We start from the raw sequence: 14,521 nt of genomic DNA on the forward strand, positions 1-14,521 counted from the left end.
TGATAACCGGTGGAAGGAGCACGAGCACGTTCAAAGCGTAAACGGCACCGCATCCGCTCACTATGATTGTGGCCTTTACCTTTTTGGATACATTTGCTGCATGTGCGTGCTTTCTTCGTTGGACGTTTCTGTGCGAACGCTTCGATGAAATGTTTCAACGCAACGCGCCCCAACCCGCAAAAACCGGCAATGCTATAAAATTTTCGACGTCGTGCATAAGTCGTGTGAACGTCCACCCCTCGTCGGGGCTACGTCGCTTATAAGTGGTTACTCGACGAAGCGAATTTTTTGAAATAGATTTCACGGCGAAAAACAGCAAAATTATGGCGAATTCTATAAGCTTTTGGTTCTTGTCTTTGGTGACGACCATAAAAAATGGATTGGAATTTTAGAGTAAAAAAAGCTTTTTCCCCTCAAATTATTCCCCTTAACTTTCCTATTGGATTTGCTATGAGACACCTGTACATGTGATGAGGGGAAATTGATAACACTTGTCTGCTGCTTGCTGTCTTCTTCCACCGCATTTACGTATGATCGTACACTTCCTTGTCTGTCTGCTATGGTATGAGCACCGGCGGTTTGCTTGCGCGGTGTGATAACAATTGTGTCTGTCTTCTTTATCCATTCGTTCGTTCTTACACTTTTTTATATTGGATCTCTTTCATCTGCACCACTCCCTCCCAAGCAATCCTAGATTGTGTGTGCGATACCGCGAGCTGCTTGTCTGGTGTTTTGCTTGCTTCCTTCCTCGGGTGGTTTTTTGTTCACTGTAAGTGTGTTAATATGCGCGTGAAGATGATATTATATACATATATATGTTATTAAGTGAGCAGAGATCAGCCGGAATCGATCGGAGCTCATGTGTGTCGTGTGGTTTAATCAATCGATTTACCATTAGCACCATTCTCGGGACCGATAGCGTGCATGTTTAGTTCCGTTTTTTTTTTCCTTACAGGCTAGCTCACACATGAATGCGTATAACATATCAACAATGAATGCGTCGAGTGTAAACAAAACGTATATAGTTCGTCCAGCTGCCAACAGTAAGTTTTAATTTAGATAAAGTCAAACATGATAATATGCTATATTAACGTCATCACACAACCTTTCGTTGCAATCATCGCGATCAACCTCCCCCCCCCCCTCGCACCTTCGATATCCTGTGGCTCAGTGCGCACGTCAAATGCATTGCGCTCGAATTTACCAGCAGACCGGCCGCCGCTGAAGCGCAAACTATCGGGTAAATACAAAATTCATACCAAATCATGTTGGTGATCAAAGTGAAGCAGAGAACAATAAATTAATTGGTTGCACATAACTGTTGTTTTTTTTACAGACACCCCTGCAGAACAAAATGAAGCTGCACCACCAATGAGCTGCCACACACCGTACGGGATCGCACAAACGGTATCAAACGCGGAGATTCTATCTTTGTTAACTAAAATTAACAATAGAATCGACGACGTGTTTGTAGCACTGGATGAATTAAAACAAGAACAAAAGATTCACCAGGACCTTACAAAAAAACAAGAAAAGAAGCTTGCCACAATCGACACAATTGTGTCCAGCATAAAAAATTCTGTCCACCAATGCGTAACCCGCCACCAAGAAGTTGACGACGATTTCGCTTTTGATAAAATTGCATCGGCCGAGCAGCTAGCTGTCGTGGAACAGAATTTAGAGAAAAAGGATTATTTTGACAATGTTTTAAATTTCATTCGCTCCTCCGTCCATAGGGATGATGTTGATAATCGCCTACACGATACGCTTGATATAGTGTTCGACAGAAACTTTCTTCCCGAGTGTGCTTGGAAAGGTGTGCGTCGACTAGGTGTTCAGAAAATTGCCATGATAGCACACAGGAACATTTTGCGGATGTTTAAAGCGGTTGGTACCACCGAATTTTGTACGTGTACAGATAAGAAGGTGGGAGATTTTTTCCAAAAAAAATTAAAATACGCTAAAAATCGGGTAAATCTGCAGGGCTACCGACAAACTAGTTGCCAATACAGAGAGTCCATTAATGTTCCCCTTAATAGTTAGGTTTTACCCGAAGGTTTTTTTTCTTCGAGTCTGATGATTGACGAATAATTAATGAACTTATAAAGGGGATGTTTGCTGTTGCTGTTTTTTTGTTAAAAATGAGAAAAAAATAAAAAAAAACATTTTTATCCGTTTGTTTGAATTCCACACATTTTATTTATTTTTTTATTTTTATTTTTATAAATTGTTATACAATTTTATTTTTCCTAAGTGTGTTACATCGTAAGGAAATGTAATAGCGTAAATTCTAAATGGCAGTGAATCAATAATATTAGTTTTACACAAAGTGTTTAATGGGCAAGTCTCGATGTTATGTTCCGATGTTCTTCAAGATGTTCTCCGACAACTGTAAAAAAAATGTGTTTTCTACCGAATAGCTACACTAATGTGTGCAGTAGCGGAAGCACCACCATACTTTCATCTGCGCTAGAAACTGTCACTAACTTGCATTTTATATTATCGATCCCCACCGTATAGGTTTCTTCTGAAAGGTCTTCTAATCCAACGCAATAAATATTCAAAAAGGCCGAGTTACACGGTCGCATGAAGTATGACCTTTGTCGAAGAAAGTATTGACCCTCTACTGTCACATTTCCATCCGATTCTGCTGCGTTTTTAAATTTCATTATCATATTATTTTTCAACAAGTACCATTGATCACGCTGGCCTTGTCTTAACATGAAATTCTTTCTTACATGCAGCGTGCTTCGATTTTGCTTCATCGCTATTATTGGGTAAGTGTGCGAATCCTGATCTGCTCTGCTACCTGTGATGTTCATATTATCGAACTCTCTTACACGGTTAATAAGTTGTGGAATGATGTTGTTCCCAGTTCGGATCAAATGTTTAATGCTTTGAAGCATACCTTCAAATGGGTATGTGGAATAATCATCCAGCACCCCAAAGCGGCACACGTCATCGTACATATGCTTCAAGTTATGCACATTGCTGGTTATAGTACTTTCACCGTACAAGGTAGCATAGTCTTGAACGAATTGTTCAAGCATTTGATGTGCCAGTTCATAGTACTGCTCATGAGCTGGTGACGAAAAAATCGTTATCGAACAAAAGAGCAACTTAAAATGCTCATAAGCTTCTCTCGGAAGCGTATCCTTAAGTGCCACGATGCTGGGATAGTGCAGAAAGTTTTTGAATTCAGTACCTTTCCAAAAATTCAGGTGCTGAATTCCTCGCAGCTTTCGAGGCACTTCCGATGGTAGTTTGACGCTTTCCATGACGCTGGTGATGAATCCAACATCCGCCCTGTCCCACTTATACTGTTCTCCGAATGCTCCGCTTCTCCACGACCTCATTAGGTGCCGCATTACGCCCAAGTCAACCAAATGTAGTCGATCCGTTGTTGGTATGTCCATAATCATGTCGAAATTGGCGAGGTCTATAAGAGGAGTGGAGTGTCTAATATGACCCCGGTACGTTCCATCCCGGAACAGTGCATCTGTGCGGTTCGGTGCGTCAATGCCGACGAAGTATATCCGGCGCGACAAATGATCGTACCTGGTACGCTCTGTACACTTGAGGCAAGAATCGTGCCCGCTATGTCCTATAATTCCTATGGATAAAAATAACAGATTAGAAACAGGATAACGCTATTTCGTTCTGCCGTAGTATACCTTTAACGAACGCTCGCGCAGGGGTGTCTGCCAAGATGGTATTGATGCGAACTTTAAACATGCTGCCACTCAAATCTATGCCATCCGACTGCAGTTCGTTCAGCTCCGTGACCAGCTGTCGTAGGAACTCTTCCGCACTGGATGGTTTGGATTTTCCGCAGAAGATGGCCACGACGAAGATAGGAGCCTGGGGCAGATCACACACCCTCATCAAAATTGGCCACAATTGTGTCGGGCCGCTGTTGTGGATAGGCAGGCCATCCATCGAGAAATCCAACCAGACGGTGGAGTGGTTTGGGTTCAAGTTGCTGAAGAGAGTAATGTTTGCGATTAAAAATTGATCTTTTCTTTTAAACATGCTACATGTACTTACGTGAAGTATGCTTTCAGGCAGTTACTAACACCATTGTACCAGAACTGGCCTCCTCCAATGTCTTTGATAACAGTAGACGTGGACGATGGTGTCTTCAGTAATGTGCGAGCATCTTTCGGCAAATTAAAATTTGTTTCTGCTTTTAAAATTTTTAAAAGAGAACTCAGTGTAAAATGCGTCGTCTTTGATGACAGTGCCCAAAAACGTAGTTTTTCCTTGATGCGCTTATCCCTGTCCTCGGCATCGTGAACACTGCTTTCACTGTCCTCGCTCAAATTACTTAGCGTATCGTCCATATCATCGTAGCAATTGGCGATATCGTCAAAATCCGTGCACACACTTGCATCGTCATCGCGATGGTCCGATTCATGCAATGGGCTTCCTTGCACAATGTGATCAAACGATTCCGGCTCATCCGAAGCAATCGAGGCTAAAAAAATACCACTACATCTAGACAAACTGCTAATTATACACAAAAATATATTAAAAAACTTACTCGACTGTGCAAGCTGGCTAGTCGAAGGGCGCACGATTTCCTCGCGCAGCTGGTTTTCCTCGCGCCGTTCATTTTCCCATTCCGCATCCATCATGCGCATCCTTTTATTGCGGATGTGATACAATCCGCCAGTACTTCTCCATCGTTTTGTTGCCATCGTCAAAAATAAAATTGCCCTTGTAATTTGCACTTAATTATCACTCGGTACACTTTGAACTCCTTCTTGCTACTACAGATTTTTCCAGACAAATGAAGGGACCATGAGGATGACGATCGTTCGCAGCCAATGCCACACATGGGAATAACAAGGAGAAAGAAAACTCCCTCACGTGCGAGAAAGAGCAGCAACAACCACAGCTTTGCGCCTATAACATGGTGAGAATGCGACGGGACACCATCGTTTGTGAGCGTGAGCGAAACAGAAGTCAGAACCATAATCTTCCCATCCATAATCAGCCACCATAATTTGTGTGTGTGTGTTCGCCCCATACAAATGGTATAATTTTTATTTTCGCTTGGTCGTAAATCGCGGCGAAAACCGCCTTTTGCGGGTTGGGCGGGGAACGGTGAAATGTTTCAGCGCGCTATAAAGAACTATCCGTTCCTTGGTAGCTGGGGAAAGTTGAACCGGTTCGCCAAGGGGAATGAGTTTATCCACGCAAAAGGGGAACAGTTGTGTTGTTTTTGAGAGGGGAAAATATGAACCATGTTACTTGCGACCACTGGCGTGATAAATTGTTTCATACAAAACGTTCAATATTGAACTCGAATACAAAATTTCAGTATGAATAAAATAAATAAATAAATAAATAAATATTATAATAAATACTTTTAAATAAAAAAACACTTCACACCAAACACGTCATAAATGTTTTGTAAAGGAAAAGGAATAATGCTTATGATGATTTGTTTTTGATGATGAGATTCATTCATGTGACGGTGACAAAAGAAGAGAATCAATTTAATTCAAAAAGTAGCTCGGGGAAATTGTCGTACGTCGGCCGGTTCAAGCAAATCGTAGCAGGGGTAATATGATGCAGGAGAAAATCCTTCCCTGGAGGGTGTTGCGGGAGTATAGAAATCGCTAAAATACATATTCATGTGACACACTGCTAGGGGAAATACGTTGCACAGGGGAAAATCGTACAACATTATCAGTTGTTGCAGGATACAAGCTGTTGTGATATTCAGTTCATCCCAAAAGTCACAGGAGAATGAATAAATAGATTACACGCAACAAGACGTTGCAGGATGAATATATGCATGATTTTAGTTGTAACTCGGGGTTGAAAGAAAAAAGTTAAGGCAAGCGATAATATTACGTTGCAAAGATTCTTCAGATGAGTTTGTTCTCCAATGATCTCCAAAAGAGTGAACCATTGCTACAAGATTTTTTTCAGACGTGTAGTTCAACGTTCCAATGTTCGATGTTCAACCAAAAAGGTATCTTGTGGCACATTCAAATCATACTACTTCTCTTCACATGTGCTTCTCGTATTAGGACGGAATATGGGAGACACGGTAGAACAACCTCTAGCCCAAAATAATATAATTCTTATGGTATAGATGTGGAGGCCGGTCTCGCAGTACAGTCGTCAACTCGTACGACTTAACAACATGCCCGTCATGGGTTCAATCCCCAAATAGACCGCGCCGCCATACGTAGGACTGACTATCCTGCTATGGGGGGGAATCAATTAGTCATTGAAAGCCAAGCCCACAAGTGGGTACAGGCAGGCCTGGACCGACATCGGTTGTTGAGCCAAAGAGGAAGAGAGGAAAGAAGATGTGGATAACAACAAATGTATGGGGAAATTAACGATACTTGTATTTATTAGCTGATTTTAAATCAAATGCGATCGCTTCTTCGTGTTTCGTTGTTGTTTAGTTGTCATCAAAAAACTGAGAAATAGTGCTCTAGACTGAGAATATACAAGTTCAGTTTAAAATTTGTTTTAAAGATACTAAAATTGTGTAACAATAACAGACACATTAACTTAACACATTCCTGCTACTTGTTGCACATCAAGTGCAGTCACGCTTCGTTATGTGGTTTCTTTAATCAGCAAAGCAAGCCAAAGTGCGCATGAATTATTTTCATGCCGTTTCAAGTTCCTGCATTACGCTCAATCGGTTGAATCGGTTGAACGATAGTTAATTTTGCAGTATGTCGCCCGCCGTTCCTATTAGGCACACTCATAACACGAGCAACAATGATTTATTTTCATTTTAAGCGATAGAAAACCTTATGTTTGTGATGGAAATCACGAATGAAAATTGAGGCATTTTTAGACATTTTAACTGAATAAAATATATTTCTTTAGTATTTGTAAGTATGCGTTGTATTCTTGGATTCTTTCGGTGTGAGAATTTTTGAATTCAATTTTTAGAGTTACTATATACCAAAAATATAAACTCAACACGAGACGTTTTCTGTTTTCAGCGTTCACACAATAGGTCAGATATATCGGTTTCATTTTTACACACCATCGAATGTACCTATAAGAAGCATTAAACCGGTTCATATTTCTCCTGGATATTATTGAATCGCGGCTGTTTCGGCATACAATGTCCCACAATATGGCAAGTGTGTTTTCTATAATATTATGGAACATTATTTCAAGATTTTTTACCTCTGAGAACTAAACTGCTCAGAGTTAGGTTACAAGATAGATAAAATAAAGTAACAAATAATATGAACATAAGTCACGATAGAAAAACACAGTGGAAGTTATTGAACATACGTTACAAATTGGTTATTTAACGTACAACCGACACCCAACGCTTCACAACACGGTTTTATAGCAAACTCGTCACACAATTCGTATAAATGACAAGGCTTCCCTTTAACTTTGTACAAATATTGAGACAAATTTTGATAATTCCATTAAAAGTTAATAATCTATTAGCACTTACAATTAAATGACATTTCAAATGATTTAATGATACAAAGGAAATGAATTTAATGCAACGAATGGTACAAAACCATGCCATAAAAACCTTTAAAAGTTAAAAAAAAGCTAAGCATGAATGACATAATTTATTACAATATATGTTTCTTTGCAATAAACTATCAAATCAAATTAAATATAATTAAGATTCAATTGATATCTATATCTTAATGTTTTAAACCAACTTAATTCATTGTTGTATCAAGTACATGTAAATCTATTCGCTTTACTCTCGGCAGATTTTTAACTTCTTCTATCCATCAGAAGCTATCGATTAGCGCAACAAACACTTGTAGCCTCGTGTCGATAGTTACACGGCAAAGCATCCTGTAAAAGCCCCATAAATAACCTCCACCGCATGTGGAATAATTGATTAACGAGCTGCTCATCAATGATCACGTGCACCTGAGGCGATGTTTAAAAAAAAAGGCAATTCATTATCATGACATACTGATACAAATGCATCATCCATTATTTTACTAATCGTTTAATGAACACGAAGTTTCAAGGCTCTTATTGACATTAATTTAACCTCTTGTTCTTAGAAAGCGTGCCAGAGCAGAGTCGCGTCGTGATGCATTCTCTCCTTCTCCCCGCAACCACCAACGAAGCTAAACACACGTGGTCTGTGTTTGTAAATCAAAATACTCCGAATACCTCCACTGCATACTGATAACACCCGGCAGCGGGAGGAACTCACGACCAAAGTAGGAGCAAAGTTTGCAAGAAATTACTAACATAAACTACCAAGAACTTTGACGGCGTAGTGCAAGAAAACTACATCATTCAACACCTTTGCAGCGAGTCGTGAATCACTTTCAGTTTCGTTCGTTTCGTCTTTGTTGTTACTGCTAGTGATGCGCGAAAACGCCAACCGGTGCTTACGGTGCAATACTGCACCTCAAGCCCGCTTCGGCCCCGGGGAATATCCCAACGGAACTGGCCCGGGATGATTCGTGAGATGATGTTTCCATTAATATGATAATTGGCACACCACAACCACAATGGAACACAATTGTTCTAGCCGCTCCGGCTGGTTTGGGTGTGCCACGGGCGCGTATAAAACCGGGAGAACAAAGCTACACCTGCTCAAATTGACGCTCGGGATAGGATCGGACGGAGCTAGATCCTGTGCTGCGCTTTGAACGGTGCGTGATAGGAAAGAAATAAGCAAAGTGAACAGCAAAACCGATCAAAATGAAGTGTTTCCTGGTGAGTGCTCATTTTATAGCAAACGAAGTGAAGCGTGTAAAACGAAACAAGCAAACAGCTGTGAAACTAAAACCGGAGATAGTGAATTAAGTTGATGGAAGCAAATTTCATACCCAATTAAGTGTTAATAAATCCATTTTTCAATGTTGAAATAACTCTTTTTTGTCTCAGAAAAACAAACGCCATAAAATCAAACTTCAAGCGTTTTTGTGCGAAAAAGCTTTATGGCAAGCTTTTGTTGCATAGTGGTCGTGCAAGGTCCATAGGGCGAATGATTTTAAGCAGGAAGAAAATAACAAAATAAGATTTAAAACAACTAAATCGTTGTGTATTGTTGGTTTAAAATTAATTCTATCTTATCCCAGCAAAAATTTTGAATTTCAAATTTATTTATTTTTTATTCAGGAGGAAAAAAATTCAAATTTTCCTTCCGTTGAAAACTTCTACTAAACTTGTTTCGAACGTAATTTAATTTTCATTTACGCTAAAAGGTTCTAATGCTCTATTTTTGTAATATTTTCGTTCTCTCCCATCTTCAGCTCGTTACGCTTCTCACCCTGTCGCTGGCAAATGCGCACCTGTTCAAGAAAAAGCTCGTCTTAACGTCCGAATCTGACGGAGGGCATGGCGGCGGCGGTGGAGGCAGCTTTTCATTGGGTGGCGGAAGCTTTGGCCTTTCCTTCGGTGGTGGACTAGGAGGTGGTGGTGGTGGAGGTGGCAGTCACGGAGGCTCTACCGGAGGAGGCTATGGTGGCGCATCTGGTGGACCTGGTTACTCCAGTGGAGGATACGGAGGAGGTGCGCCCAGTCATTCCGGCGGTTCCGGTGGTGCCGGCAGCAGTGCATTTGCAAGCGCTAGTGCCAGTGCAAGTGCCAATGCCGGTGGTGTTTCTGGAGGACATTCGGGACAGGGTGATTATTCCGGTTACGGACCGGCTCCAGCGGGATCTGCTGGACATGGACATCATGGTGGTTATGGTGGCAATGGTGGTTATGGTGGTGGTGGTAGCGGTGGATCTGTTGGTGGACATTCAGTGCACACTCCTTCGGACCATCTTACACCTCCGGCCCAGTCCGGCAGTAGCGGTGGCTACCAAGGATCGGGTGGCGCTTCTCACGGCTACTCCAACAGTTTCGCCAATGCCGGAGCAGCTGCAGGAGCACACGCTGGAGCTCCGCAAGGATCTGGTGGCGGATCATATCATGGAGGATCACAACCGGTAGGAGCACCATCCGGTGGACACGGTGGCCATGGTGGCCACGGAGGAGGGCATGGTTTCACGAAACAAATCACCATCACCAAGCATGTCGATCAAAGTCCTCCACCGCGTCCGATTGTGATTGAAAAGCCCGTACCTGTGCCGGTTGATCGTCCCTATCCGGTGTACATCGAAAAGGAGGTACCGGTGACGGTGTTGAAAGAGGTCCCAGTGCACTCCGGTGGTGGTGGTGGTGGTTATGGAGGCGGTGCCGGACACTCCAGTGCAAGTGCTAGTGCGAGTGCGCACGCTAGTGCAAATGCAGGAAGCTTCGGCGGTGGTTACGGTGGCTCCAACGGTGGTGGCTATGGTGGTGGTGGAGGTGGTAGCGGAAATGTTGGCGGAGGTTACGGTGGTGGACATGGAGCAGGAGGTAGTGGTGGTTATGGCAGTGGGGGTCATGGTGGAGGCCACGGTGGCGCATCGTTTACCAAGACGATTACGCTGGAGAAAACCTTCAACAAACACAAACACCATCTACATCATCATGGATGGTAGGCTGAGAAGTGATAGAGTTGGTTACGTTTGAAAAAGGGTGAAAATTTATGATGACATGTTGAGAATTTTCACCCTCATTCGATTACCGAGCGAAAAGCTTTACTGATGTATTAAACCTAATTCTAGCGAGTATGAAGATCATTCGAAAAATAAAAAAGATGCTAGATTAGACTTGATCGTATTGCTTTGAACATTAAGTATCACAAATATCCCAAATTTTATGAAACTACATTGAAGCAGCAATGACTGTCGCAGAAAAACCCCATTAGAATGCTATTTGAAAAATAAATCCATGAAATACTTCCAATAATTAACAATTCCTTTAATTCTTTTAACAAACGGCGCAATATGCACGAACGTACATTCCATTAAATCCGTAACAAATTGATCACCGATCAAGCACGAGTCGTGATTAAGCCATCACCAGCTTGAGTAGATGCAAAGAGCAGTACAAAAAAGAAGCAAAAAACAAAGAAGCAAAGCACTTTCGTGCGACCCCGGATGCACGAAACCGGTCGCCAATGCGCCAATGAAACCCAACTTATGAATGAATTCGTCGACATCGAGCACCGAATGGCAAGGTGTTTCCGGTTCGGTTTTTCTGTTTCAGTAGCACACCATTTCCTTCATCGCAGCTAACCAGCAGCAAACGCGCGCGTACACGTCTTTCGGTTCCATCGCCGGCACACGGCATTCTCGATCTCGACGTTTGCCCCCGGGCATCCCGACGACATCGTTGGTTTATCAACCCGGTTTTTTTTCGCTCCTATGTTAAAACAGCCCATGAGAAATGGGTTAGCAGGCAAAGGACACATTGCCCTGGCCGGACGCAACTTATGAAAGTGAAAACACATGCAGGTAGCAGCCTCAGGGGGGTTTTGATTGCATAGCGTTTTTGGCATGGGATGGGATTGGCGCCCGTTGACGCAGACCGTCGGGAGGGAAATGAGCAAATGCGATTGCATGACGCGATTGATTTTGAATTCGTGACCGGGCGGATCGGCGTGCAAAACGTGCGACGTGTGAGCTGGCCCGCGAGTTGTTTATGCATTACAAGAGCGTCCGCTTATTGCGAGCTCATAAACAACAGTGCTGAACAAGGGGCAGTCATAAATGTGGTTAATAAACTGAGCAGGTAATTAATTTTGTGCATTCTTTTTGAAGTGATTTTGACAGGAAAAAAATGTGAATGGGCGTGTTTTATTTTCATGCTTCTAAAATAATGCCGAAAATTGAAAGTAGCTTCTTAGTACTGTTAACAATATTGCATCCTGATAAATAATATTTCCAATAAATGTGTATTGCACAAGAGAACAGATGTTTTGAGAAAATTGAAGAACATCAGCAAAAAAGGAAATATAGAAAAAAAATCCAAACACGGATAATGAAAATTACACAAAATAATGTTTAAAACACAAAGATTTTGGAAAATTTGTAGAAAAATGAATTTAAAAAACTGGATAATGAAACAAAATATGCAACAAAAACACATAGTATATGGAACAAACAAAGAAGAAAATAATAAAAAAAGGCTTGAAAATTGTTTTCATAATACAAATATTTTATAAAAGTTTAAACTTAAGATAAACAGTAAGTTTATATAAAAAGTTAAAAAAAAAAAAACAAGATCAAAACTCAAAGTAGAAGATACAATAGAGAAAACATCACCATGGCAACATATATGTCCAAAGAGGATCAAAATAAACGATGAGATAAAAAATGACAAAACTAAGCCAACGCTCTGACCCCAATCGGACAGAATATCTAACAAAAAAAATGGAATCAGAATGGTTCAATTCCAAATGAAAATTGATAAAAATTAATAACATTCACTCTCATATTACAAATAAACACAAATTGTTACACATAATTTCCTTCACACTCTCTATTTGCTACCGTTTTTGGCGGTACCATCACTTTGCAGCAAAACCCCATTCATCTTGCACCGTTGACCGTGTACGATCGAAACCGTTCCATTTATCATACGGCTAACGATCGTGAATGAAGACATCAATCTATCGGGCAAACGATTAACCTTTTATGGAGCTACAGCCCCGCCGGGCTGTTTATGGACGTCAGACGATGTAAGCACAGCATAAGCGCCGAAACGCTTGCTGATAAATATGCGTAACCGCTCTCCATCATGTTTCGTGTTTGTTTTTGTTACGATTTGTTTCTCCTTTCGCACGTGGCAAGCTAAAAGCTAAAGAAGAAAGAGGGAGAAAAAGAATAAAAAACACATTCAAACACATGAACACTTTGCACGTGTTTGACGATCATCTTATGTACAGTGCGAAATCTCCGCACTTTTCTGTTCGCACACCTTCTTTTCGATGATGAACTTGAGCGATCGATCGATCGAAGCAGCCGATACACCATAATAATAGGTGTGCAAATTAGGTGAAGATCAACTCCACCAAATCACGGGTGAATCCAATCGGATCTTTTCTGCTCTCCCCTCTCCCTGAAAAGAAGGCCTTGAAAATACAACCATAATAAGCAGATCAAAACAAACAAAAACCCCGATTTTGTCGATCGAGAAAACGAAAAGACACAGGAGGCAGAGATGCGATGAGAGAAAAGATGTTTAAACCCCCCCCCCCCCCTCGAAGTTAAAGGGTTGACTAGGTGAAGGGCGTGCTTCTCATAAAACTGGCACAAATAATTAACGAAATTGAAAGAAAGACTGCAACAGCAAGCGACGAACCCGAACATAAAACCAAACCCCGAAAAACACCCTAAAACTAACGGCGTCGGCCAATCCGGTACGCAGCATAAAACGACGTCGGCCCCCCGTTTGTGCCGCCTTATGTAATCTAGCTGAACGTGGGCACCGAAAGTGGTCCTCGGCTGCGAACGACACAGACAGGTCGACGGCGGCGAGAGGGAAAATAATGTGAGGAAAATCGAACCGCAACCGCCGACATGGTGATATGGGCCCCTCGGGGAGGAAGGTTAAGCAGGAATGGGTGTTTTCGATCGGAAAAAGAAACAATACCCATTGTGTTGCGGTGTGTCGTTCTTGTCTCCAATTTATGAGTTATTTATAGGCCGTGTGTAAACAGCGGGGTTTAATAAAGAGTTCAAATGTTTTCAAAATTCCGTCGAGCACATAATTACAAAACATTAAAGGATCACATTACTGTCAAGCACTACTTGTCAGCTGTGGGCAATAGTGAGACAGCTAACGGTCCAGCCGTACTTCACCATCACACTCATCTCCATCTTGTTGACCAACTTTCCGCACGGTAAAAATGCAAACCAGCTGCATTTGCCAATTGCAATCAGCGCACATACACACATCATAACCCTCCCCCAGCTGGTAGTCCAACCAGCTCGTCGCAGCTGGGGAGGGTTCCATTTTTATGACACTTGGCTCTGGCGTGCGCACTACTGGGTCAACGAGCGCGACAAGACTCTCCCGAGCCCAGTTCGCGTGCTCCCGCCGGTTCACCCTCGCGCGGGTTATTATTTATCTGTGAAAAACGACGCTCTCGGGAGCGTTTGTTTGAGTTTTCGCGTTAGATAATCGGGGCTAGAGCTGTTGTCGTTGTTGTTATTATTTGTCCAGCCCCATTACCACCCTTCTGGTTGCTGGAATCGCAATGCAATCGAACGGACCGCTGACAAACACCCCTCTGGTGGGTTTTCCTTTGTTTCTTCACCAACGGGTGTTCAATAAAGAGATAGGTTGACCGGTTTTTGTTTTTGGGCCACTCTTTGCACCAGTACGACGCGACCAGTAAAACTAGGCGACGAACCTAAGGATTAGGACCTAAACAATAGAACTTGATGCGATATTACGGTGGTGATGGAAATGAAGGATTGGAGGTTTGCTAAATCCTCATGAATGGACATCAATGATTTGAAACTAAATCAAGGTTAGCAGTTTTATTCATGGCAAACATTTTTCATAACATCATACTAACTCATCATACTTCTGATTAATATGGGTTACAAACCAAAACGAACTACATTTAAAAACCATGCTTATTGTTAAATTCATACTTAATAAACGTTATTACCTATTGCTACACTGAAAACTTCATTGAAAAATT

The 14,521-nt window shown here is 41.9% G+C and overlaps 1 protein-coding gene across 2 annotated transcripts; it reads left to right on the forward strand.

Moving 5' to 3' along the window:
* The first annotated feature begins 8,550 nt into the window (after nt 1-8,550).
* Nucleotides 8,551-10,627, forward strand: LOC1279860 (uncharacterized). Of its 2 annotated transcripts, XM_061656553.1 has the most exons (3): nt 8,551-8,706; nt 9,246-10,161; nt 10,339-10,627. In XM_061656553.1, the coding sequence occupies exons 1-3, from the start codon at nt 8,692-8,694 to the stop codon at nt 10,461-10,463; spliced, it is 1,056 nt and encodes a 351-aa protein (XP_061512537.1). In that variant the 5' UTR covers nt 8,551-8,691; the 3' UTR covers nt 10,464-10,627. The 2 variants fall into 2 exon arrangements, with proteins under 2 accessions (XP_061512537.1, XP_319639.4); XM_319639.4 differs by having other exon boundaries at nt 9,246-10,627.
* Nucleotides 10,628-14,521: the final 3,894 nt, after the last annotated feature.

The sequence above is a fragment of the Anopheles gambiae genome, chromosome 3 (assembly GCF_943734735.2).
Source record: "Anopheles gambiae chromosome 3, idAnoGambNW_F1_1, whole genome shotgun sequence".
Lineage (NCBI taxonomy): Eukaryota > Metazoa > Arthropoda > Insecta > Diptera > Culicidae > Anopheles > Anopheles gambiae.